The sequence below is a fragment of the Coregonus clupeaformis genome, chromosome 36, assembly GCF_020615455.1.
Source record: "Coregonus clupeaformis isolate EN_2021a chromosome 36, ASM2061545v1, whole genome shotgun sequence".
NCBI classification, from domain to species: Eukaryota; Metazoa; Chordata; class Actinopteri; order Salmoniformes; family Salmonidae; genus Coregonus; species Coregonus clupeaformis.
The window spans coordinates 32,479,312-32,506,159 of NC_059227.1; the positions used below are offsets into that span (position 1 = coordinate 32,479,312).

Sequence of the window (26,848 nt, forward strand, 5' to 3'; positions counted from 1 at the left end):
TTTAAGCATCAGTTGTCAGAGCACCTTACCGATCACTGCACCTGTACACAGCCCTTCTGAAATTAGCCCACCCAACTACCTCATCCCCATATTGTTATTTATTTTGCTCTTTTGCACCCCAGCATCTCTATTTGCACATAATCTCTTGCACATCTATCATTCCAGTGTTAATACCAATTGTAATTATTTTGCACTAAGGGCTATTTATTGCCTTACCTCCATAACTTGCTACATTTGCACACACTGTATGTATATTTTCCGTGGTATTTTTGACTTTATGTTTTGTTTTACCCCATATGTAACTCTGTGTTGTTTTTATCGCACTGCTTTGCTTTATCTTGGCCAGGTCGCAGTTGTAAATGAGAACTTGTTCTCAACTGGCTTACCTGGTTAAATAAAGGTGAAATAAAATACAAAATAAAATACTCTCTTTGAGGAGTGTGTGTGTGTGTGTGTGTGTGTGAAGGGAGGGGTGATGCTTTGGTATTCTCTTTGATACTGTATTTTGTAACACCTGTTTGCCTGGTGCAGCATACTAAGATGACTAAGGTTTCTATTTTCTCTCTCTCTCTCTCTCTCCTCTCTCACTCTGCCTCTCTGTCTCTGTCTGTCTCTCTCTCTGTCTCACAAAGGTTCTCTGGAGCACGGTGCGTGTGCCACTAATAACGTTGATGCTCTGCCAAGCCCAGCTGGTGGCGCCCGGCACAGGGCAGAGCGTGTCTTCTCTCCACAGTCGCTCACTTTAAAAGGCTCTCCTCTGCCAACTGGGATCAGAGGAGCCGCATCACAGGAACCTTAATGGCCGAAAACAACCCTGTGTGAAGCTTATCCTGGTTTGGAGATCCAACACACATCCCCATGCCGTTGTGTAGCCCGACAGCTAGGGGGTGGGCTTGGGTCGGACTCAGAGTAACGGAGCTTGAGTTGCCATGGCAACCGTAGCGCCGTGTTCCATTTCCCCCAAAACTGTTGCTGCATGAGGGCCCAAGGCCTTGGATGGAGGGATGGAGAGTATGGGAGCTAGCAGCTAGCCTCTTTCTCTCCCCACTCTCTCTCCCACCCCCCCCACCACCCCTCTCTCTCTCTTTCTTCCCCCCTCTCTCTCTCTCTCTCCCCACTCTTTCTCCCACCTCTCTCTCCCCCCTCTCTCTCTCTCACTCCCCTCTCTCTCTTCCCAACTCTCTCTCCCCACCTCTCTCTCCCCCCTCTCTCTCCCTCCCTCTTTCTCCCCCTCTCTCTCTCCACCCCCCTCTCTCTCTCGCTCCCCACTCTCTCTCCCAACTCTCTCTCCCCACTCTCTCTCCCACCTCCCCCCCCACCCCTCTCTCTCTCTTTCTTCCCCCCTCTCTCTCTCTCTCTCTCCCCCACTCTTTCTCCCACCTCTCTCCCCCCTCTCTCTCTCTCACTCCCCACTCTCTCTTCCCAACTCTCTCTCCCCACCTCTCTCTCCCCCCCTCTCTCTCCCTCCCTCTTTCTCCCCCCTCTCTCTCTCACCCCCTCTCTCTCTCTCGCTCCCCACTCTCTCTCCCAACTCTCTCTCCCCACTCTCTCTCCCACCTCCCCCCACCCCTCTCTCTCTCTTTCTTCCCCCCTCTCTCTCTCTCTCTCCCCCACTCTTTCTCCCCACTCTCTCTCCCACCTCTCTCTCACCCCCCTCCCCTCTCTCTCTCTCCCTCCCTCCTGCCATCTGTATGTACTGGGTGAGGTGCTAGCTGTTGCTCAGACTGGCGGAACATTGTGTTTTTCTTACGAGGCTACACACACACAGACACACACACACACACACACAGTAACAACTTAGGGAGGGAAAAGGAGCAATGTTATCTATATCGTGGTATGTGTAAATACACCATTTTAAGTAAGTAGCCAATGCAATGTAGTTGATTTGACGGTGCAGTTGCCAGGTTTTTATAGAGTAGCCCTATGTGGTTTTATTGTAGTCGTTTAGCCCGCTAAGTGTTTCACCTCATTAGCATGGTGCACTTGTCTGTGTTGTTTTCAGGTTTGAGAGCACTGAGGGACACTAACAGTAGCTGGAGAATAATGTGGCATCATAATTCACTATACACACATATACAAGCTCACACACACATACGTGCATGTACACACACACACACACACACACACACTCCAACACACACACACACTCAAACACACACACAAGTTGGTCTAATTAGTATCCCTGCTCTTAATACGCATTCATATGTGTCATAAATATCGAAACATGACATTCTGCCAAACAAAATTAATGTGTGTGTGTGTGTGTGTTTGCATGCTCCTTTGTGCTTTTGTGTGTGTGCTTCTAGTCCAGGCTGAGTAGATACAGTATACACAAAGCTAATTATACAGATTTGATTCAGACACTGTTGGACCAACCCAGGCAACTCAGTGTGATTATACAGTGTACTGTATTCATTCAGGGGCCAGTATAGTGATGCAAACACTGCATGTTTTACTGACACTGACCATAGACATCCTCCTTCTATTCCAGTCTATTAATCATCCATGACACCACAACGTGACCCTGGGAGGGCGTTATCCTGGCAACCATCTGCTACACAACTGTTGCCTGGTCACTGGATAGAGAGAAGCGCTAGGGATGCTTGACGGACCATATAAATAGAATGTGACAGACACTCTGTATTGTGGAGAATGGGATACTTTGGAAGGTCATATAAGCTTGTTCTGTACATTTCCTTTGGTTCATTCCTTATTTACTGATTCCTTCTAGATTGCAGAAGGCTACTTGCGCACACAATATTTTCTATTCCTATTCTATTCGATTCCTATTTCTCTTTCGGAAGCAAAATATATACCACTGAAAGGATGTTATATGCAAGGACCCAACCAAGAAAATGGGTACCATGTGTCTTTCATGTTTTTGAAAGATTTGGATTTGGATTGAATAGAGCAGTGTTATTTCTGTGTCTTACATTTTGTGTGTAAGTATTGTAAAAATAATTGTAAGAAACAAAAATGAAAAGAAAAATTTATAAAACAGAAGAAGAACTGCTATCGAATGTGACATCCTATTTCTCATAAACACAGTCCAATTAATAAACTACAAAAAACAAACAAATAAACTACAAAAGTGAAAAAAATCTGTTCAAACAAAACAAGTGCTTGATTTTCTTTCAAGTGCAAACAGGTTTGTATCATTACCATACTATTGGAATCATTGGAATAGTATGCCATGGAACTATATAGGGAATAGTATGCCATTTGGGCTGCAGACATGGTGGGATACAGTATATCATTGTTGAATATATCACTGGTTTATAAATAGAACACCCTAATGAAGTAGTTTATCAAGCCTTGTACAGAGCCCATTGGACAGTATTATTTATTATTTAGCAGAAGTTCTAGTCTGGTGAGATATGTCAATATGCGTTATAGCTGCGGACAAAATGATTCATGCTTAATAAATCATCCAACATTACATTAATTTACGGAAATAAAGAAAAACATAATCCAGCATTTAACCTCTGTGCATTTCATTAATCCTTGCATACATGAATCATGATCATCATCATCATGTTGTTGTTTTATCTCGTGTATAAGCCTAGGAGAATTGAAAGAAAACATGTGCCATTGTTTTAGGGGTGGTATGCTTCCCGTATGTAGCAATAGGGGTTTCTCTGGCAAGACATCAGAGCAGATTGCTACACCAAATGAATGCAGTGCATTGGATTATAATATTTAAGAAATACTTATAGGGCCTACAGTGTCTTTGCTTTGAATAACTATTTAGACAATGTTTGACATGCATGTACTCTAATGTAGGGCTTCCATTAAGAACATGTCATCATATGGCGCCTTGTGCATTTCAATTCATAAGCATATATGCCCATTGTGTCTCTGACATTGTGTTACTGCGTTTCTCATTGCATCTGTCTCTGTGAAGATTCACCATGGATTTACTGCCATCTTATACCCAGACAGAGGAAACAGACAGGAAAGAGACACCAAACAGAAAAACACAGGCATACATCTCCCCGGAGACTTCGTATCATCCCAGCAAAATTAAATAATAGGCGGTTTCAGACAAATGGATACAGAGAGACCTTGAATGACCATGCCTGAGCTCCACTTATGTTTTTTCACTTTCAAATCACCTCATCGTCGCTGGCTTTTTTGGACGGCGCCCAAGAAATAAAGCAGAGGCCATCATTTCCGTCCAATTTGCTCTCTCGCTCTCTCTGCGCACACTGACAGATTGTCATATTTTGGCAGGGTTCCCGGCAGATAGAGGGAGAGAGGAGGCAAGTGAAGGAGTGCAGAGAAAGGGCCATTACCATCCACACAGTCTCATTAGAGAACATTTAGACCCAGGAACTCCAGGCCCAAAGCTCCAGACAATGGGCTATTGCCCAGCCTCGATGCCCTCCCAGAGAGCCTCTCACCTGTGCTAAAGCCCCGGCCATCCTGCCCTGTTACCCAGTAACTATTTAATTACATTCATATATTGTACATTTCATTGCTTCATGGATGTACCATGGATCTAAAATTGACCATTCCATACACAATGGCTTAGAAAATGTCTGTACTAGAAAAATCACAACACATGATAAATGTAGCAATATAATTTACAATATCGATTTGGTGATTGAGACACGAGGGGTATAAATGTTTGTTTATGCATGCACAGCATAAGGAAGCTGTAAGCAGTTTCAACCATACCGTCATGAATCCATCCAGTAGGCCCGAGTCCGGTTTGGGAGGGGCTTGTAGGCGTTCCATGGACCACTTCTCGATGATCGACGACACCTGAGAGTTTTCCGTGTTTAGGATCCGGAAACCCGTCATGTTGACTCCGCTGTACCGATACGGCTCCATATCCAGGGCGAAAAGGTCCTAAAATAACAAAAATGGCCTTGTTCATATGTTTATACTTCATAAAAATAAACATGTAAATCACAGTTAATTAGTGTTGTATGGTATTACTCATTCTATATAGGGATTGTATCCGTATATTGAGATGCAAGGAGATCATTAATTGCCCATAATTGATTCTAGAGTGCTGACCACGCACCTGTTCTCACTTTACCGATAAATTAAAGCTGCGTTCGGGAGCCAGATTTAACGGCGAGAGAGATTACCGGGGTACATTCTGAAGTATTTTCAGGAGGCATTTCATCTCGTTGCCGAGGCAGCGGCCTTGATTAAGCTAACGTTTTCAAGGTTACCAGGCAGGGCCTTGGTGCGTTGCCATCTATCATGTTGGAAGTGAAAGGACATCACAATCGTCAAACGAGCCACACGTCTGGCTTATGAAGGCAGACGTCTATGGGTTGTATAAGTGTACATTCCTCTAAGGGCCCTGGATACCAGTTGTATTGCAGCATTGGCCAGCACTACCGCCACTTCCTTGCCAAACTGACCTATGTTGTTGGAACAGGCAGAAGCCCAGACTAACAAGTAACAGCCTGCCTCTGAAACAGCCCTACAATCGCTGCTCTATTTACTGTTTGCCCATAACAACAGTCTTTGCCCATAACAACAGTCTTTCTCTACCCTTGTCCTAACCTTATCCATAATGTTCCAAACAGCACAACAGGCCCAGTTGTTGTCAGGGTCATAATGTACCGAAACGGTAATAGCCTCTTACTGTCTGAGCTGTTATGTACGCTCTGAGTCTCGCATTCTCTCTCTCCATCCAGGAAAGACAGGCTTTTCATCCAGTGAGAACAGCAGGCCTCTTTGTAGTGGATGGATCAAAATAACTTTGGAGAACTTAAATCAGAATAGACGAGCATACCGAACAGCTTTTGTTTTCCGTGATCAAAACTCTTGGAGGCTTTTGGACAACAGATTGGGGAAGGGTAGAGAGGGAACAAAACGGTATCAAATAAAAAGTTTAGACTGATACTTAGACAGCTATAATCATTTTCAACCCTGGAATAGATACTGTCTTTAAAGGGTTTTGTCTATAAATGTTTTCGACATTTATGAACAGTAACTTCTATAACACATTATAGATGTATTAATTGCCACCAGGACCAAGTATTTAAGTGGCAATATAAAGAATATGATAATGTGATACCTACGGTGTCCATATTAGGACCGCATCACGCATCTGCAACTTTCATGGATACCTTCCTAATATGGACACCGTATCGATCAGGACAAAAACTCATTATAGACGGGTTAGCTGACAACGTTCCAAAAGCAATGGGCATGCTTCAATGGGGCATGAAGTCTGTGTGTTGTTGTGATTCTGGATGGCCAGATAGCTACCAACAATGACAAGAAACTGCCATGTGGGGAATCGTAGGTTGCTCATTTCAGCTAGTTTCATCTTGTTCTTGATACCATGTCTTGTTTTGAGGTGTTTTGATTGATGTCGTGTCTATGCTAATATGGCTCAATTTCACTAGCTAGCTAACCAACAACTGTAACAATGTATTTGAGAGATAACAAGTGTTCATTGTGCAAATGTATTTATGTTTTCAATAAACATTGGAGACTAAATATAGTTTCCATGTTGTCAACAATCTAAGCCAAACCTGTCTGTTTTGCCCCATAGTTGCACACGCCTCGGTGCAACCAACCCGTCTATAGCTGTAAGGTGTCGGTGAACGTACCAGGGTGGTGAAGATGTAGTGGTAGTACTCTGTCATCATTCCCATGGCTAGAGCCTGTCGGAAAACCACAATACTGACTATGGTCAAAGTGCCAACAAAAATATACAGCATGTGTGAGTGCAGAGTAAAGACATTTTTGGACAAATTAGATAAGTCAATATGCTAAACACATTTGGTGAATTTCCTATTAACGTTTTATGTATTTTTGGCAACACACAGAGCAGATAATCAGTGACATTTTTCAGTGTCATGATTCAGCACACATTAAGAGGCCATGTTGGTGGCCATGCTGTATATAATTAGCAAACTGAACACATGACATCTACTCTGCCCGAAAAAGGGTATTTTGGTGACGGATATGCACACTTCTCATTAAGAATGTGGCAGAGTTTAATCATAATGTCTCAAACATGCCTGCGAGCAGAGGCAGAGTTGCTAATTAAAACTTTTTTGTGGCATAGAGCATCCATTATGGAAGCACAGTAATAGAACTGTAATATTTTAAAAGGAGATAAACTAGGAAAATTAAATATCCAAATGAGTCGGTTTCAGATAAAAAGGAATTTAATTACCAAAGGAATTGAATGATGGTGCTGGACCTTAAACCATAGTATAAGTAATAACTATTCAATGAGTGACTCATCCTTCTGGAGCTAATTCATATAAAGAAATCTAACAAAGTCCAAGAATAACAAAGTACAACATGTCTCTTGATTTCAAAATGCTTTTGAAAGACCTAACTGACCTGTTTCAGGATCCAGGCAGCCATTTCATGGCCGCAGTCAAAGATCACGTGGAACTCCTTTGCTTTCTTCATCTCTTTCAGAAGTGGCTTGGCATCCTTGGTCTCTGCCGGCAACTGTCGGATCTTCAAACGAATGTTGTATCGGGATGGCGCCTTGATCAGCTCCTGCAACCGAATAAGACCTGCAGACCAAAAATGTACACATTATACAAGAGTGACACGGATTTGAAAAATGTGTATGGAATGGAAATGAATATAAGCGCGCCATTGGTAAGGCATACAGTTCAGATACAACCCAGCAAACCAAAATTGGTTCTGTGAACATTCCCAGAACATTCATTAGGTTGCCCAAAAAGTTATAATAACACAAAAACTGTCCAGTTGTGCTGATGATTATACAATGTTTGTTTATCTTGATGTTGCAAGAACGTTCCCAGAACAAATGTTGTTATTACGTTACTTGGAAACCTAATAACAACCTTAGGGGAATGTTCTGTGGTGGTAGTTACAGATGTTGAGCACAACATTTTAGTGAATGTTAGGAGAACATTCCAAGGATATTTAATTAACATTTTGTTATCAAAAACATTATTTATCATCCTAATTTTTGATAAAACCATAACTAGAACTTAATATGAATGTCAGCTAATGTCCTGTGAATGTTCCCGGTTTGCTGGGAAGTCTTTTCAGTGAAAAAGCCCAAATACATGGCTCTCTATTCCATAGTTGATCTGATTCTCCCACTCCCACTTGACCTCTATCACTTGTATTCTGACTCTTCTGATCGAAGGCAAATCATTCAATCGTGTCAATGGGGAATTTGCAACATTTTATTTTGAGGCAAGTCAGAATACCACCCATGATACAGTTCTGCAGAACTGCCAACAGAGCTTTGCACCAACTCAATGCATACACCAAAAAGCACTTTACTCCAGCAGAAGTCAAGCTGCATCCCAGACGCACCTTAAAAATGCTAATTCACACAGTACTCTCTACTCTAGAGTGGAATGACTTAAATCTGATAGTGTGGGGAAAGTCAATCCATTCTCTCTCTCTCTCTCCTTCCGAAGGTTCTGTTCTGATGTGAGCCTCTGTTTGCCTGACCACTTCCCCCTAGGGAGTGTAACCATACCACTTTTTCATATTGAGCCACAATCTCCAACTTTCCTTTTTCCACCGGCACTCCGGTAGAAACATCTCAGAGAGACGCTCTGAGATTACAATTAGTTTTTCGCTTCTGCCGAGGACTTCTGAGCCTTGGAATGAAAGAAATCTACTGGATTTATGGTAGAAATGATTACTTGTCATGGGTGTAGAAATGGATGGGGGTAGGTGGGAGAGGGAGAGAGAAGAAGGTTTTTTTGAAGAAGCACGTTAGGACTGCTCAGCCCTTTTTCTTTGGGACGAAGTGCTGTGTGAGCAATTTAATGGTTTTACTCTGAGTCCGGGCGTTTTGGGAGTTTTATTAAGGATTGCTGCGCAATAGGAATGAGGAATGTGTCCTTTCGACTTGGAAGTACATACTGCAGTTGTGTGAGGGAGGGAGGGAGGGAGGGAGGTATTCCAAACACCAGGATCTTCGCCTAAAGTAATCCCAGAAGATCCCTACTCCGGGGTAATCCCAGAAGATCCCTACTCCGGGGTAATCCCAGAAGATCCCTACTCCGGGGTAATCCCAGAAGATCCCTACTCCGGGCCATCTGTCCCTTCTCTGTTTTGGTCCGTACAGACACTTGGGAGGCGTTAAGCGGAAAATCGTTCTGGGGGAGAGCAGTGTTTGGGAAACACTGTCAGGGCCAATGTTTGTGGGGCTGTGGATAACGTTGATCCTCAGACAGCTGTGTGTGAATATTTTATCCCCTCCGATAGTTCTTCCCGCCAGACGTCAGATAGACTCCAATCAGAGAATGTCCTGGAGCATGAAGATGTGTGATTACAAACCAAAGGTGTGTGTGTCTGTGTCTGTATCTCTGTGTGTGTGTGCGTGTGTGTGTGTGTGTGTGTGTGTGTGTGTGTGTGTGTGTGTGTGTGTGTGTGTGTGTGTGTGTGTGTGTGTGTGTGTGTGTGTGTGTGTGTGTGTGCGTGCGTGTGTGCGTGCGTGTGTGTGTGTGTCTGTCACTGTGAGAGTTGGAGGTGGTGTGTTACACTAAGGAGGAGGAAACTGCCAGGCTGACCTGGTTGTGACCCTACCCTTAAAGAACCTCTAACACCTCCCTCAGAATCCTTTGTGGGGGAATCAATACATGCCAGTGGGAGTTGTTGTTGTGGTGGGAGTGATGATGGTTGCATCCCAAATGGAACCATATTCCCTTAAGAGCCCTATGGGCCCTGGTCAAAAGTAGTGCACTACATAGAAAATACCGTGCCATTTGGGACACATCAAAAGAGGAGGAGTAGAACAGTGGCCAATTAGATGACTCATTGTAGTGGACGGTGAGTTGGACCATTTACTGTGACCTTAGCCAAGGTTAATACAGTCGCGGCTCTCGGCAAAGAGAAATGTGTGTGACAGAGACATGGTCAGAGAAGGTATTAGCATTTACTGAGGCAGTCACCCTATCACAAGCCATTTGTTTGAAGGAGAATCCTGATGGTCAATTTATTATGGTCATTAGGTCTTATTGAATCTACCAGCTCATGGTACAGTCTTAGAAAAAAGGGTTCCAAAAGGGTTCTTCGGCTGTCCCCATAGGAGAACCCTTTTTGGTTCCAGGTAAAACTCTTTTGGGTTCCAACCCTCTGTGGAAAGGGTTTTACATGGAACTCAAAAGGGTTCTACCTGGAACCAAAAAGGGATATTCAAAGGGTTCTCTAATGCTATGGGGACAGCCGAAGAACCCTTTTAGTTTCTAGATAGCACCTTTATTTCTAAGAGTGTAAAAGGTAAGAATCCCTAATCAACCCCTAACCCCAATGCACTTGTGTGGAACGAACCGGATTTAATAGTTGTAAGCAAAAGGGTACTGGTTCCATATGTCCCTCTGAAAGGCCAGTAGGGGTTAGGGATCAATTTGTGATTCAGGGTAAGACACCTCATGTCCCCAATGTAGTAAAAAGAGGTGGGCAAGTAACGGAATTACTCTTTGACTCAGTTTTCTTTCACTTTAAAATGTATACCAAACAAAAGCCATTGATTTCAAAGTTGAACAAGCCATACAACTCCATGCACAATAAATACTTTAAAAAATTTCCACAGAAAAATTTGCTAAAACTAAATTAGTTGAAGAACGGTGCAGATGCAAACTTTGGTAACGAAATCAGGGTAAAATCTCTCAGGTTTTAATGTGGCCAAGTTTTCAAATGTTTGTGTGTGTTAAGAATCTGCTCCAAAATAAGAATCAAAGATGTCTGCAGAAAGAATGGGGTGTCAGCTATGACATGGCACCTTGAGTTTGAAAAAATCTATTTTGGTTATTGAGCTACAGTAAGTGAAATGGATTTACATCCGGTAAAGGAATTACGGTAACGGAATTACATCATGGGTCCCTGATCTGTGCTACACAGAAATGCATAATTATTCTCCTCATGTTTCACAAGTTTGGACATCACAGCAGAGCACAGCAGAGCAGAGCACAGTAGAGTACAGTGCAGTACAATACAACAGAGCAGAGCACAGTAGAGTACAGTGTATACAATACAACAGAGCAGAGCAGAGTTCAGAATAGTACAGTTCAGTACAGTAAATAATAATTCAGGACAGTGTAGTAGAGTTCAGTACAGTAGAGAGTAGTTCAGTACAGTACAATATACTGTACTATCCAAACTTGTGCCACATTCGTCTATGACAGGTTCAGATTTGGCCCAGTCCGGTCCGTCTGTGGACATTAACAGGGTGGATTAAACAAATTTCAACTCTCATGGATGTCCGGCGGTGCTCAGTGGGTGAGTAAGCTGGTTACAGTAAATGGAGAGAGAGTGGGCTCATGGGGAGCGGTTGCCCAGACAGACTATTTTAACTCTCTTGGTTTGACCACCAGATTTACATTTTAGCAGACACTCTTATCCGGAGCGACTTACAGTAGTGAGTGCATACATTTTCATACTGGTCCCCCATGGGAATCGAACCCACAACTCTGGTGTTACAAGGGCCATGATCTACCAACTGAGCCACACAGGACCGATGATAGAAACACAAAGAAAACAGTTATGAGCTGAACATAACAGTATGCCAGTGGACGGGAGGACAGTAGCAGGAGACCCAAATGTGATTTGTGACTATTATGATTTCCCATTGCAGCCAATTCAGTTGCAGTAATTCCGCTACTGATGTTTTTGGTAATTCCGTTACCTGATTTGGTAATGGAATTACAAGTTTTAATAATTCATTTTAAAAATTAATAACCAAAATTGTAAAATCACTAACTAATTGGTAGGTCTGCCATTACTTGTTACTTCTGTGAACTTCTGTGAACCTCATGAGGAAGAGAAATTTAAAAATACCTTAAAGATATGTGGGTATTTGGTAATGGAATTAAAAGGCACAAGGAATAATATTCACATGGAAAAGTCCACAACCCACTCCAAAAGGTTCAGTGGGTTTTGTCCAACATGTCTCCTGACCTACTCATTGCCACAGTCATTCCCTGGATCTAGCTTTGTCCCGTGGAATAAATATTGTGGATCTAAATGTTTTTCCTCATTATCCTGGACTATCCAACCACCATCTTATTATGTTTGCAATCGCAACAAATAATCTGCTCAGATCCCAACCAAGGATCATCAAAAGCTGTGCTATAAATTCTCCAACAACCCAAAGATTCCTAGATGGCCTTCCTACTCCCTCCACCTACCCAAGGACGTCGGAGTACAAAAATCGGTTAACCACCTAACTGAGGATCTAAATGTAACTTTGCGTAATACCCTAGATGCAGTCGCACCCCTAAAAACTAAAAACATTTGTCACAAGAAACTAGCTCCCTGGTATACAGAAAATACCCAAGCCTTGAAGCAAGCCTCCAGAACATTGGAATGAAAATGGCGCTCCACCCAACTGGAAGTCTTCCTACTAGCTTGGAAAGACAGTACCGTGCAATATCGAAGAGCCCTCACTGCTACTTAATCATCCTATTTTTTCAACCTAATTGAGAAGAAAAAGAACAATCCAACATTTATTTTTGATACTGTCACAAAGCTAACTAAAAAGGAGCATTCCCCAAGAGAGGATGGCTTTCACTTCAGCAGTGATGAATTCATGAACTTATTCGATGAAAAGATCATGATCATTAGAAAGCAAATTACGGACTTCTCTTTGAATCTGCGTATTTCTCCAAAGCTCAGTTGTCCTGAGTCTGCACAGAACTGCCAGGACCTAGGATCAATGGAGACACTCATGTTTTTTAATCCTGTATCTCTTGACACATTCATGAAAATAGTAATGGCCTCTAAACCTTCAAGCTGCATACTGGACCCTATTCCAACTAAACTACTGAAAGAGCTACTTCCTGTGCTTGGCCCTCCTATGTTGAACATAATAAACGGCTCCATATCCACCGGATGTGTACCAAACTCACTAAAAGTGGCAGTAATAAAGCCTCTCTTGAAAAAGCCAAACCTTGACCCAGAAAATGTAAAAAACTATCAGCCCATTCCTCTCCATTTGTTTTAAAAAGGCTGTTGCGCAGCAACACACTGCCTTCCTGAAAACAAATAATGTATACGAAACGCTTCAGTCTGGTTTTAGACACCATCATTGTACTGAGAATGCACTCTTTTAATGGCATCAGACCAAGGCTCTGCATCTGTCCTAGTGCTCCTAGACCTTAGCAGTGGTGTAAAGTACTTCAGTAAAAATACTTTAAAGTACTACTTAAGTAGTTTGTTTGGGTATTTGTACTTTACTTTACTATTTATATTTTTGACTACTTTTACTTTTACTTCACTACATTCCTAAACAAAATTATTTACTTTTTACTCCATACATTTTCCGTGACACACTCGTTACATTTTGAATGCTTAGCAGGACAGGAAAATTGTCTAATTCACACACTTCTCAAGAGAACATCCCTGGTCATCCCTACTGCCTCTGATCTGGTGGACTCACTAAACACATGCTTTGTTTGTAAATTATGTCTGAGTGTTGGAGTGTGCCCCTGGCTATCTGTAAAAAAATAATACTTGAAAATGTGGCCATCTGCTTTGCTTATTATAAGGAATTTGAAATGATTTACACTTGTACTTTTACTTTTGACACTTAACTATATTTTAGCAATTACATTTACTTTTGATACTTAAGCATATTTAAAACCAAATACTTTTAGACTTTTACTCAAGTAGTATTTTACTGGGTGACTTTCACTTTTACCTTCTATTAAGGTATTTTTACTTTTACTCAAGTATGACAATTGGGAACTTTTTCCACCACTGGACCTTAGTGCTGCTTTTGACACCATCGATCACCACATTCGTTTGGAGAGATTGGAAACCCTAATTGCTCGACATGGACAAGTTCTTGCCTGGTTTAGATCTTATCTGTCGGAAAAGATATCAGTTCGTCTCTATGGATGGTTTGTCCTCTGACAAATCAATTGCAACTTTCGCCGTTCCTCAAGGTTCCGTTTTAGGACCACTATTGTTTTCACTATATATTTACATTTACATTTACATTTACGACATTTAGCAGACGCTCTTATCCAGAGCGACTTACAAATTGGTGCATTCACCCTATAGCCAGTGGGATAACCACTTTACAATTTATTTATTGATTTATTAATTTTTTTAAGGGGGGGTAGAAGGATTACTTTATCCTATCCCAGGTATTCCTTAAAGAGGTGGGGTTTCAAATGTCTCCGGAAGGTGGTGAGTGACTCCGCTGTCCTGGCATCGTGAGGGAGCTTGTTCCACCATTGGGGTGCCAGAGCAGCGAACAGTTTTGACTGGGCTGAGCGGGAACTATGCTTCCGCAGAGGAAGGGGAGCCAGTAGGCCAGAGGTGGATGAGGGTATTCTACCGCTTGGTGATGTCATTCGGAAACACAATGTAAACTTTCACTGCTATGCAGACGACACGCAGCTGTACATTTTGATGAAACATGGTGAAACCCCAAAATTGCCTACCCTGGAAGCCTGTGTTTCAGACATAAGGAAGTGGATGGCGGCAAATTGTTTTACTTTTAAATTCTGACAAAACAGAGATGCTAGTTCTAGGTCCCAAGAAATAAAGAGATCTGCTGTCGGATCTGACAATTCATCTTGATGGTTGTACAGTCGTCTCAAATAAAACTGTGAAGGACCTCGGCGTTACTCTGGACCCTGATCTCTCTTTTGATGAACATATCAAGAATATATAAAGGACAGCTTTTTTCCATCTTCGTAACGTTGCAAGTATCAGAAAAGTTTTGTCAAAAAATTATGCAGAAAAACTAATCCATGCTATTGTCACTTCTAGATTAGACTACTGCAATGCTCTACTCTCCGGATACCCGGATAAAGCACTAAATATACTTCAGTTAGTGCTAAACACGGCTGCTAGAATCTAAAATTTGATAATATTACTCCAGTGCTAGTTTTATTGCTAACCTACAAATCATGGGCTTGCTCCTACCTATCTCTCCGATTTGGTCCTGCCGTACATTCCTACACGTACGCTACGGTCACAAGACGCAGGTCTCCTTATTGTCCCTAGAATTTCTAAGCAAACAGCTGCAGCAGGGCTTTCTCCTATAGCGCTCCATTTTTATGGAATGGTCTGCCTATCCATGTGAGAGATGCAGACTCGGTCTCGACCTTTAAGTCTTTACTGAAGACTCATCTCTTCAGTAGGTCCTATGATTGAGTGTAGTCTGGCCCAGGGTTACGAAGGTGAATGGCAAGGCACTGGAGCGACGAACCGCCCTTGCTGTCTCTGCCTGGCCAGCTCCCCTCTCTCCACTGGGATTCTCTGCCTCTGACCCTATTCCGGGGGCTGAGTCACTGGTCATTTGTTTACATCCCTGATAGTGAGCATTTCTCCTTTGCCAAGATAATCCACCCGACAAGTGTGGCATATCAAGAAGCTGATTAAACAGCACAATCATTACACGGGTGCACCTTGTGCTGGGGACAATAAAAGGCCACTCTAAAATGTGCCGTTTTGTCACACAACACAATGCCAAAAATGTCTCAAGTTCTGAGGGAGCATTCAATTGGCATGTTGACTGCTGGAATGTCTGCCAGAGAAGTTGTCATCAATGCAAAGGGTGGCTATTTTGAAGAATCTCAAATATTAAATATAATTTGATTTGTTTAAAACTTTTTGGGTTACTACATGATTCCATATGTGTTATTCATAGTTTTTGATGTCTTCACTATTATTCTACAATGTAGAAAATAGTAAAAATAAAGAAAACCCCTGAAATGAGTAGGTGTGTCCAAACGTTTGACTGGTACTGTATGTATGGGCAGGCATAAGCTACGGACAATGAACACAATTGCATTTTATCTATGGCAATTTCAATGCACAGAGACACCGTGACTAGATTCTGAGGCCCATTGTCGTGCCATTCATCCGCCGCCATCACTTCATGTTTCAGCATGATAATGCACGGCCCCATGTCGCAAGGATCTGTACACGATTCCTAGAAGCTGAAAATGTCCCAGTTCTTCCATGGCCTGCATACTCACCATACATGACACCCATTGAGCATGTTTGGGATGCTCTGGATCGACGTGTACGACAGCGTGTTCCAGTTCCCGCCAATATGCAGCAACTTTGCACAGCCATTGATGAGGAGTGGGACAACATTCCACAGGTCACACTCAACAGCCTGATCCACTCTATGCGAAGGAGATGTGTCGCGCTGCATGAGGCAAATGGTGGTCACACCAGATACTGACTGGTTTTCTGATCCACGTCCCTACTTTTTATCTATGACCAATAGATGCACATCTGTATTCCCAGTCATGTGAAATCCATCGATTAGGGCCTAATGAATGTATTTCAATTGACTGATTTCCTTATATGAACTGTAACTCAGTAAAATCTTTGAAATTGTTGCATGTTGCGTTTATATTTTTGTTCATTGTAGTTGGCAGAGGTCCTTACCTCAACATGATTGTGTTTTGATGTATTTTCCTTTTAAGGCTTTTTCTGGTAGTTGTTTTCTAAGCCTTTCCTATCTATTTGTCCAGAAATCAAAGCCTTTACTTATGCCTAATTTCTAAGATGGAAAATGGTTGAAAAATATATATAGTGCCTTCAGAAAGTATTCATACCCCTTGACTTACTCCACATTTTGTGTTACATCCTGAATTCAAAATGGATTAAATTGTCATTTTTTTCTCACCAATCTACACACAATACCAAAGTGAATGACAAAGTGAAAACATGATTTTAGAAATGTTTGTACATTTATAAAAAATGAAAATTCTGAAATATCGGATTTACATACACTACCGTTCAAAAGTTTGGGGTCACTTAGAAATGTCCTTGTTTTCGAAAGAAAAGCAATTTTTTTGTCCATTAAAATAACATCAAATTGATCAGAAATACAGTGTAGACATTGTTAATGTTGTAAATGGCTATTGTAGCTGGAAACGGCTGATTTTTAATAGAATATCTACATAGGCGTTCAGAGGCCCATTATCAGCAACCATCAGTAATGTGTTCCAATGCCACGTTGTGTTTGCTAATCCAAGTTTATCATTTTAAAAGGCTAATTGGTCATTAGAAAACCCTTTTGCAATTGTGTTAGCACAGCTGAAAACTGTTGTGCTGATTAAAGAAGCAATAAAACTGTCCTTCTTGAGACTAGTTGAGTATCTGGAGCATCAGCAATTGTGGGTTCAATTACAGGCTCAAAATGGCCAGAAACAAAGAGCATTCTTCTGAAACTCGTCAGTCTATTCTTGTTCGGAGAAATGAAGGCTACTCCATGTGAGAAATTGCCAAGAAACTGAAGATCTCGTACAACGCTGTGTACTACTCCCTTCACAGAACAGCGCAAACTGGCTCTAACCAGAATAGAAAGACGAGTGGGAGGCCCCGGTGCACAACTGAGCAAGAGGACAAATACATTAGAGTGTCTAGTTTGAGAAACAGACGACTCACAGGTCCTCAACTGGCAACTTCATTAAATAGTACACACAAAACACCAGTCTCAACGTCAACAGTGAAGAGGTGACTCCGGGATGCTGACCTTCTAGGCAGAGTTGCAAAGAAAAAGCCATATCATATTTTCTTTGCACTGCCTAGAAGGTCAGCATCCCGGAGTCGCCTCTTCACTGTTGACGTTGAGATTGGTGTTTTGTGGGTAAACATTTAAAAAAACATAATTCACTTTGACATTATGGGGTATTGTATGTAGGCCAGTGATACAAAATCTCAACTCCACTATGGCCAAGACCAAAGAGCTGTCAAAGGACACCAGAAACAAAATTGTAGACCTGCACCAGGCTGGGAAGACTGAATCTGCAATAGGTAAGCAGCTTGGTTTGAAGAAATCAACTGTGGGAGCAATTATTAGGAAATGGAAGACATACAAGACCACTGATAATCTCCCTCGATCTGGGGCTCCACGCAAGATCTCACCCCGTGGGGTCAAAATGATCACAAGAACGGTGAGCAAAAATCCCAGAACCACACGGGGGGACCTAGTGAATGACCTGCAGAGAGCTGGGACCAAAGTAACAAAGCCTACCATCAGTAACACACTACGCCGCCAGGGACTCAAATCCTGCAGTGCAAGACGTGTCCCCCTGCTTAAGCCAGTACATGTCCAGGCCCGTCTGAAGTTTGCTAGAGTGCATTTGGATGATCCAGAAGAGGATTGGGAGAATGTCATATGGTCAGATGAAACCAAATTATAACTTTTTGGTAAAAACTCAACTCGTCGTGTTTGGAGGACAAAGAATGCTAAGTTGCATCCAAAGAACACCATACCTACTGTGAAGCATGGGGGTGGAAACATCATGCTTTGGGGCTGTTTTTCTGCAAAGGGAGATTTTGAGTGAAAACCTCCTTCCATCAGCAAGGGCATTGAAGATGAAACGTGGCTGGGTCTTTCAGCATGACAATGATCCCAAACACACCGCCCGGGCAACGAAGGAGTGGCTTCGTAAGAAGCATTTCAAGGTCCTGGAGTGGCCTAGCCAGTCTCCAGATCTCAACCCCATAGAAAATCTTTGGAGGGAGTTGAAAGTCCGTGTTGCCCAGCGACAGCCCCAAAACATCACAGCTCTAGAGGAGATCTGCATGGAGGAATGGGCCAAAATACCAGCAACAGTGTGTGAAAATCTTGTGAAGACTTACAGAAAACGTTTGACCTGTGTCATTGCCAACAAAGGGTATATAACAAAGTATTGAGAAACTTTTGTTATTGACCAAATACTTATTTTCCACCATCATTTGCAAATAAATTCATTAAAAATCCTACAATGCAAAATTCTCATTTTGTCTGTCATAGTTGACGTGTACCTATGATGAAAATTACAGGCCTCTCTCATCTTTTTAAGTGGGAGAACTTGCACAATTGGTGGCTGACTAAATACTTTTTCCCCCCACTGTATGTCCTCCTCTCTCTAAAGCTGATGACGCCGTAAGCCTAAAAATGATCACGGTACTCAACGGTATGAAATATCGACAGGAACAGCGCCGGAAGAAGATGGCTGCCGTTTTACAGCCCTCTAACCAATTGTACTATTATGTGTGTTTTTCCGCGTTATTTGTAATTTATTTTGTACATAATGTTTCTGCCATCGTCTCTTATAACCAAAGAGAGCTTCTGGATATCAGGACAGCGATTACTCACCTCGCATTGGACGAAGACTTTTTCTTCAACGAGGCGTTCGCGAAGGATATTCTACAGACACCCAACAAGGCCCAGATCCCCGTCATTCGCGTGAGGAAGAGACGGAGATATCGGGGACGCAGATCCGGGTGCCTTGTAAGGATCCGACGGCGTGCGAGTAAACTGCCTCTCCCATCAATCCTATTAGCCAACGTTCAATCTTTTGAGAATAAAATTGACGATTTAAGATTACGGTTATCCTACCAACGGGACATTAAAAACTGTAATATCTTATGTTTCACGGAGTCGTGGCTGAACGACAACAATGACAACATTCAGCTAGCAGGCTATACGCTACATCGGCAGGACAGAACGTCTGACTCTGGTAAGACAAGGGGCGGCGGTCTGTGTATATTTGTAAACAACAGCTGGTGCACAAAATCAAATACTAAGGAAGTCTCGAGGTTTTGCTCGCCTGAGGTAGAGTATCTTATGATAAGCTGTAGACCACACTATTTACCAAGAGAGTTTTCATCTATATTTTTCATAGCTGTCTATTTACCACCACAAACCAATGCTGGCATTAAGATTGCACTGAATGAGTTGTACAAGGCCATTAATCAACAGGAAAACGCTCATCCAGATGCAGCGCTCCTAGTAGCCGGGGACTTTAATGCAGGGAAACTTAAATCCGTTCTACCTAATTTCTACCAGCATGTTAAATGTGCAACCAGAGGGGGAAAAACTCTAGACCACCTTTACTCCACACACAGAGACGCATACAAAGCTCTCCCTCGCCCTCCATTTGGCAAATCTGACCATAACTCTATCCTCCTGATTCCTGCTTATAAGCAAAAACTGAAGCAGGAAGCACCAGTGATTCGGTTAATAAAAAAGTGGTCAGATGACGCAGATGCTAAGCTACAGGACTGTTTTGCTAGCACAGACTGGAACATGTTCCGGGATTCTTCAGACAGCATTGAGGAGTACACCACATCAGTCACTGGCTTCATCAATAAGTGCATCGATGATGTCGTCCCCCACAGTGACCGTACGTACATACCCCAACCAGAAGCCATGGATTACAGGAAACATCCGCACTGAGCTAAAGGGTAGAGCTGCCGCTTTCAAGGAACGGGACTCTAACCCGGACGCTTATAAGAAATCCCGCTATGACCTCCGACGAACCATCAAACAGGCAAAGAGTCAATACAGGTCTAAGATTGAATCATACTACACTGGCTCTGACGCTCGTCGGATGTGGCAGGGCTTGAAAACTATTACAGACTACAAAGGGAAGCACAGCCGCGAGCTGCCCAGTGACACAAGCCTACCAGACGAGGCTAAACCACTTCTATGCTCGCTTCGAGGCAAGCAACACTGAAGCATGCATGAGAGCACCAGCTGCTCCGGACGACTATGTGATCACGCTCTCCGTAGCCGATGTGAGTAAGACTTTTAAGCAGGTCAACATTCACAAGGCCGCAGGGCCAGACGGATTACCAGGACGTGTACTCCGAGCATGTGCTGACCAACTGGCAAGTGTCTTCACTGACATTTTCAACATGTCCCTGACTGAGTCTGTAATACCAACATGTTTTAAGCAGACCACCATAGTCCCCGTGCCCAAGAACTCTAAGATAACCTGCCTAAATGACTACCGACCCGTAGCACTGACGTCTGTAGCCATGAAGTGCTTTGAAAGACTGGTCATGGCTCACATCAACAGCATAATCCCAGAAACCCTAGACCCACTCCAATTTGCATACCGCCCCAACAGATCCACAGATGATGCAATCTCTATCGCACTCCACACTGCCCTTTCCCACCTGGACAAGAGGAACACCTACGTGAGAATGCTATTCATTGACTACAGCTCAGCATTCAACACCATAGTGCCCTCTAAGCTCATCACTAAGCTAAGGATCCTGGGACTAAACACCTCCCTCTGCAACTGGATCCTGGACTTCCTGACGGGCCGCCCCCAGGTGGTAAGGGTAGGTAACAACACATCTGCCACACTGATCCTCAACACGGGGGCCCCTCAGGGGTGCGTGCTCAGTCCCCTCCTGTACTCTCTGTTCACCCATGACTGCATGGCCAGGCACGACTCCAACACCATCATTAAGTTTGCCGACGACACAACAGTGGTAGGCCTGATCACCGACAACGATGAGACAGCCTATAGGGAGGAGGTCAGAGATCTGGCCGTGTGGTGCCAGGACAACAACCTCTCCCTCAACGTGACCAAGACAAAGGAGATGATTGTGGACTACAGGAAAAAAAAGAGGACTGAGCACGCCCCCATTCTCATCGACGGGGCTGTAGTGGAACAGGTTGAGAGCTTCAAGTTCCTTGGTGTCCACATCACCAACGAACTATCATGGTCCAAACACACCAAGACAGTCGTGAAGAGGGCACGACAAAGCCTATTCCCCCTCAGGAGACTAAAAAGATTTGGCATGGGTCCTCAGATCCTCAAAAAATTCTACAGCTGCACCATCGAGAGCTTCCTGACTGGTTGCATCACCGCCTGGTATGGCAACTGCTTGGCCTCTGACCGCAAGGCACTACAGAGGGTAGTGCGTACGGCCCAGTACATCACTGGGGCAAAGCTCCCTGCCATCCAGGACCTCTATACCAGGTGGTGTCAGAGGAAGGCCCTCAAAATTGTCAAAGACTCCAGCCACCCTAGTCATAGACTGTTCTCTCTGCTACCGCACGGCAAGCGGTACCGGAGTGCCAAGTCTAGGTCCAAAAGACTTCTCAACAGCTTCTACCCCCAAGCCATAAGACTCCTGAACAGCTAATCATGGCTACCCGGAATATTTGCACTGCCCCCCACCCCATCCTTTTACGCTGCTGCTACTCTGTTAAGTATTTATGCATAGTCACTTTAACTCTACCCACATGTACATATTACCTCAACTACCTCAACTAGCCGGTGCCCCCGCACATTGACTATGCAACGGTACCCCCCTGTATATATAGCCTCCCTACTGTCACTTTATTTTACTGTATATATAGCCTCCCTACTGTCACTTTATTTTACTTCTGCTCTTTTTTTCTCAACACTTTTTTGTTGTTGTTTTATTCTTACTTTTTTTGTTTAAAATAAATGCACTGTTGGTTTAGGGCTGTAAGTAAGCATTTCACTGTAATGTCTGCACCTGTTGTATTCGGCGCATGTGACCAATAAAATTTGATTTGATTTGATTTGATTTGATTTGTAGAACGCACATCATGAGACACTCCACAAAGTCGCAGCAGGCGATCCGGCAGATGGATACAGCTGGACGAGGACCCTCAGATGACGTGTCTTCTATTCATGGAGGCTGTCAGCTCTCATATTCATTCTGCATGGCATTAATCTGAAGAGACGGTGGGTGAGGGAACATTCTGGGTAATGTGGTTTGTCAGATATTCTCACTCATATGGAAGGCTGGGGTTTTGACGTGGAGTACATCTGGAGGGCTTTGAGGGGGCTACATATCTCATGGCCAAACCCTCAATGCTAAAGTCTTGGGGGAAAGAACAGAACAGTCATTCTCCTCTGCACCTCTGGATCTATGTAAGATTTAAGTGCCTTGCTCAAGGGCATGACGATTCACCTCCCACTTTTATTGCCCAGCCCAAGACTCAAACCGACAACCTTCAAGCTACTGGTCCACTTCTCTAAACTCTCAGCTACAGTGGGGAAAAAAAGTATTTAGTCAGACACCAATTGTGCAAGTTCTCCCACTTAAAAAGATGAGAGGCCTGTAATTTTCATCATAGGTACACGTCAACTATGACAGACAAAATGAGCATTTTTTTCCCAGAAAATCACATTGTAGGATTTTTAATGAATTTATTTGCAAATTATGGTGGAAAATAAGTATTTGGTCAATAACAAAAGTTTCTCAATACTTTGTTATATACCCTTTGTTGGCAATGACACAGGTCAAACGTTTTCTGTAAGTCTTCACAAGGTTTTCACACACTGTTGCTGGTATTTTGGCCCATTCCTCCATGCAGATCTCCTCTAGAGCAGTGATGTTTTGGGGCTGTCGCTGGGCAACACGGACTTCCAACTCCCTCCAAAGATTTTCTATGGGGTTGAGATCTGGAGACTGGCTAGGCCACTCCAGGACCTTGAAATGTTTCTTACGAAGCCACTCCTTCGTTGCCCGGGCGGTGTGTTTGGGTCATTGTCATGCTGAAAGACCCAGCCACGTTTAATCTTCAATGCCCTTGCTGATGGAAGGAGGTTTTCACTCAAAATCTCACGATACATTCATTCTTTCCTTTACACGGATCAGTCGTCCTGGTCCCTTTGCAGAAAAACAGCCCCAAAGCATGATGTTTCCACCCCCATGCTTCACAGTAGGTATGGTGTTCTTTGGATGCAACTCAGCATTCTTTGTCCTCCAAACACGACGGGTTGAGTTTTTACCAAAAAGTTCTATTTTGGTTTCATCTGACCATAGGACATTCTCCCAATCCTCTTCTGGATCATCCAAATGCACTCTAGCAAACTTCAGACGGGCCTGGACATGTACAGCAGGAGGGACACGCCTGCCACTGCAGGATTTGAGTCCCTGGCGGCGTAGTGTGTTACTGATGGTAGGCTTTGTTACGTTGGTCCCAGCTCTCTGCAGGTCATTCACTAGGTCCCCCCGTGTGGTTCTGGGATTTTTGCTCACCGTTCTTGTGATCATTTTGACCCCACGGGGTGAGATCTTGCGTGGAGCCCCATATCGAGGGAGATTATCAGTGGTCTTGTATGTCTTCCATTTCCTAATAATTGCTCCCACAGTTGATTTCTTCAAACCAAGCTGCTTACCTATTGCAGATTCAGTCTTCCCAGCCTGGTGCAGGTCTACAATTTTGTTTCTGGTGTCCTTTGACAGCTCTTTGGTCTTGGCCATAGTGGAGTTTGGAGTGTGACTGTTTGAGGTTGTGGACAGGTGTCTTTTATACTGATAACAAGTTCAAACAGGTGCCATTAATACAGGTAACGAGTGGAGGACAGAGGAGCCTCTTAAAGAAGAAGTTACAGGTCTGTGAGAGCCAGAAATCTTGCTTGTTTGTAGGTGACCAAATACTTATTTTCCACCATAATTTGCAAATAAATTCATTAAAAATCCTACAATGTGATTTTCTTGATTTTTTTTCTCTCAATTTGTCTGTCATAGTTGACGTGTACATATGATGAAAATTACAGGCCTCTCTCATCTTTTTAAGTGGGAGAACTTGCACAATTGGTGGCTGACTAAATACTTTTTTCCCCCACTGTATGTACCACCCCTATAAAAACCATCACCAACATCACCATCATCATCATCATCATCACCACCATCATCATCATCAATAATACCATCACCATCACCATCACCATCACCATCACATCATCATCACATCACCATCAGCACCATCATCATCATTACCATCATCATCACTACCATCATCACCATCACCATCATCACCATCATCATCATTACCATCACCATCACTACCATCATCACCATCACAATCATCATCATCACCAACACCACCATCACCATCATTATCATCATCATCACCACCATCATCGTCATCATCATCAACGACATCATTATTACCATCACAACACCATCACCATCACCATCACCATCATCATCACCATCATCACCAACATCAGCATCAGCGTCAGCATCATCAGAGATATCTGTACCTGTGCTGTCATCATAGACCACAGTGACCGTCCTCCATTTGAAGAAGTGCACCAGGTCCAGGATGGCCCGGCTGAGGGACTGGAAGTCTGGGTAGAGGCTGATGTAGTAAGAGTCCCTGTTGTCTGACACCTGGTGCTTCCACTTGGTCTGGATGTGGGGCACCCCCAGGGCATTACAAATGGACTGGACTGCGTTGGCTGACGAGCTGTGGGAGGGGCCAAAGATGGCAGCCACCCCCAGGGAGAGCTGGTCACAGGCTGGGGGGGGAAAGAGACAGAAAGAGAGGTGTTTGTTAGATACGTGTTTAGGTTCGTTAGAGTAGTGTTTCGGTTCGTTAGAGTTGTGTTTAGGTTCGTCAGAGTAGTGTTTAGGTGGAAGCCTTCAGCTCCTCGCTCCTCTACTGTCCACACAATGCACCATGGGAATGCTGATCAAGAAAGTCCCTTTGGTCTCTCCCACATTTGATCAAGGAAGGACGATGTCGGTCACACTTTGCATTGAGTCACACAGATACCAGTAGCAGTAATGCATTTTGATTGACCTAAATCGTCCATAACACTTACTATAACATAATTTAGAGTTACGTAGCCTTCATTTAGAGTTACGTAGCCTTAATTTAGAGTTACTTAGCCTTAATTTATAGTTACTTAGCCTTAATTTATAGTTACTTAACCTTAATTTATAGTTACTTAGCCTTCATTTAGAGTTACTTAGCCTTAATTTATAGTTACTTAACCATAATTTATAGTTACTTAGCCTTAATTTATAGTTACTTAACCTTAATTTATAGTTACTTAGCCTTCATTTGGAGTTACGTAGCCTTAATTTATAGTTACTTAGCCTTCATTTAGAGTTACGTAGCCTTAATTTAGAGTTACTTAGCCTTCATTTAGAGTTACGTTGCCTTCATTTAGAGTTACGTTGCCTTCATTTATAGTTATGTAACCTGGACTTCACACCTTTTTTGTTGTTGTCATTTTTCACTTATTTATTTCTAAAGTTCAAATCAAATGGAATATTACCATGTGAACCATATTTCTCCAATGTAACTTAAATGAGCACATCAGATGCAATCAGTTAGTTGGCAGCATCAGCAAAATATTTCTCAACAGCTATTCAGAGCGAGTCATTCTCAATCAATTTCTGGTTCCACATTTCACAGAAACCCTTGTTGTTAGTCACAATCATCCACAAGCAAATAAGAAATCCAAAAATAACTAATCACATCGATACTCAGAATTAGCAAAGCTAATAACACATGCAGCTGTCATAACACAACCTGTAGCATCTACCCAGAACACCCTCTAGCAATTATTCATGATGATACCCTTTATAAACGGCAGATGATTTCATAAACAAGGGAGCCTTACTGAATCTACCATACATTTTCTATAAAGGGTACCTTAATTTGAAGTCTTCCTATCTCAACTTCCAATCAGACCTGGATTCTGATAGGTGCACTTTAGCAGCTGTGGAATAGTCCCAAAAGTGCAAACCCCACCCATCTGGCACACCAGGCATGCTCAAACAAACTCTTCTAAGTTATTTGAACCCAGGGGTGTATTCACTTGGAACCAAACAGAAGCAAATGGCTTAAATAGGGAGGGACTAACCTGAACTTGTCCAATAAGAAATGCTTGTTTTCCGTTGTGCACTAATGAACACACCCCAGGTCTACTTCCTATCCTCCTCAGCCTCTCACCTTTTCTGGAGGCCTCAAAGCTGTCGAAGATGTTTATTCTCTGGATGTCATATGTGAGTGTGGTGTTGGGCAGCAGGGTGCGGTTCCTGTTGATTGTGTTCAAGGCAAATTTAAAGGCGAGTTCCTCTGCTCCTGATGGGCCGCTTTCGGTGGATTCAAATATTCCTCCTGAAGGACAGAAGAACAACAGGTGGAAGACCAATAAGGTTCAATCTCAATTTCCTCATCCCATAATCACAATGGATTCTCCTCCAACATAACACAGGTGGCATTGAAGTGTTGCGGGTATGATCGATATAGCGAAGTTAATTATATCTGTACTTATTTTTTCCCCAACATTGTAAGGATTATATTCTCAGCTGCCTTCATGTCCTTGCCTATTAAAAAACAGTGTCATAATCGACATGCGTTAATTGACAT

At 43.0% G+C, this 26,848-nt stretch overlaps 1 protein-coding gene across 3 annotated transcripts in view; it reads right to left on the minus strand.

Annotated features, from left to right (window-relative positions):
• Nucleotides 1-26,848, minus strand: part of LOC121552680 (glutamate receptor ionotropic, kainate 2-like) — a 179,270-nt gene that overhangs the window by 103,499 nt on the left and 48,923 nt on the right. For 2 of the 3 annotated variants that reach the window (XM_045211364.1, XM_045211366.1), the window contains exons 2-6: nt 26,429-26,596; nt 24,726-24,983; nt 7,330-7,511; nt 6,585-6,638; nt 4,681-4,854 (exon numbers count right to left, since the gene is read on the minus strand). In XM_045211364.1, the coding sequence (XP_045067299.1) occupies nt 4,681-4,854; nt 6,585-6,638; nt 7,330-7,511; nt 24,726-24,983; nt 26,429-26,596 (836 nt within the window). The remainder of the gene's footprint in view (nt 1-4,680; nt 4,855-6,584; nt 6,639-7,329; nt 7,512-24,725; nt 24,984-26,428; nt 26,597-26,848) is intronic. The other variant, XM_045211365.1, reaches the window with a different exon arrangement.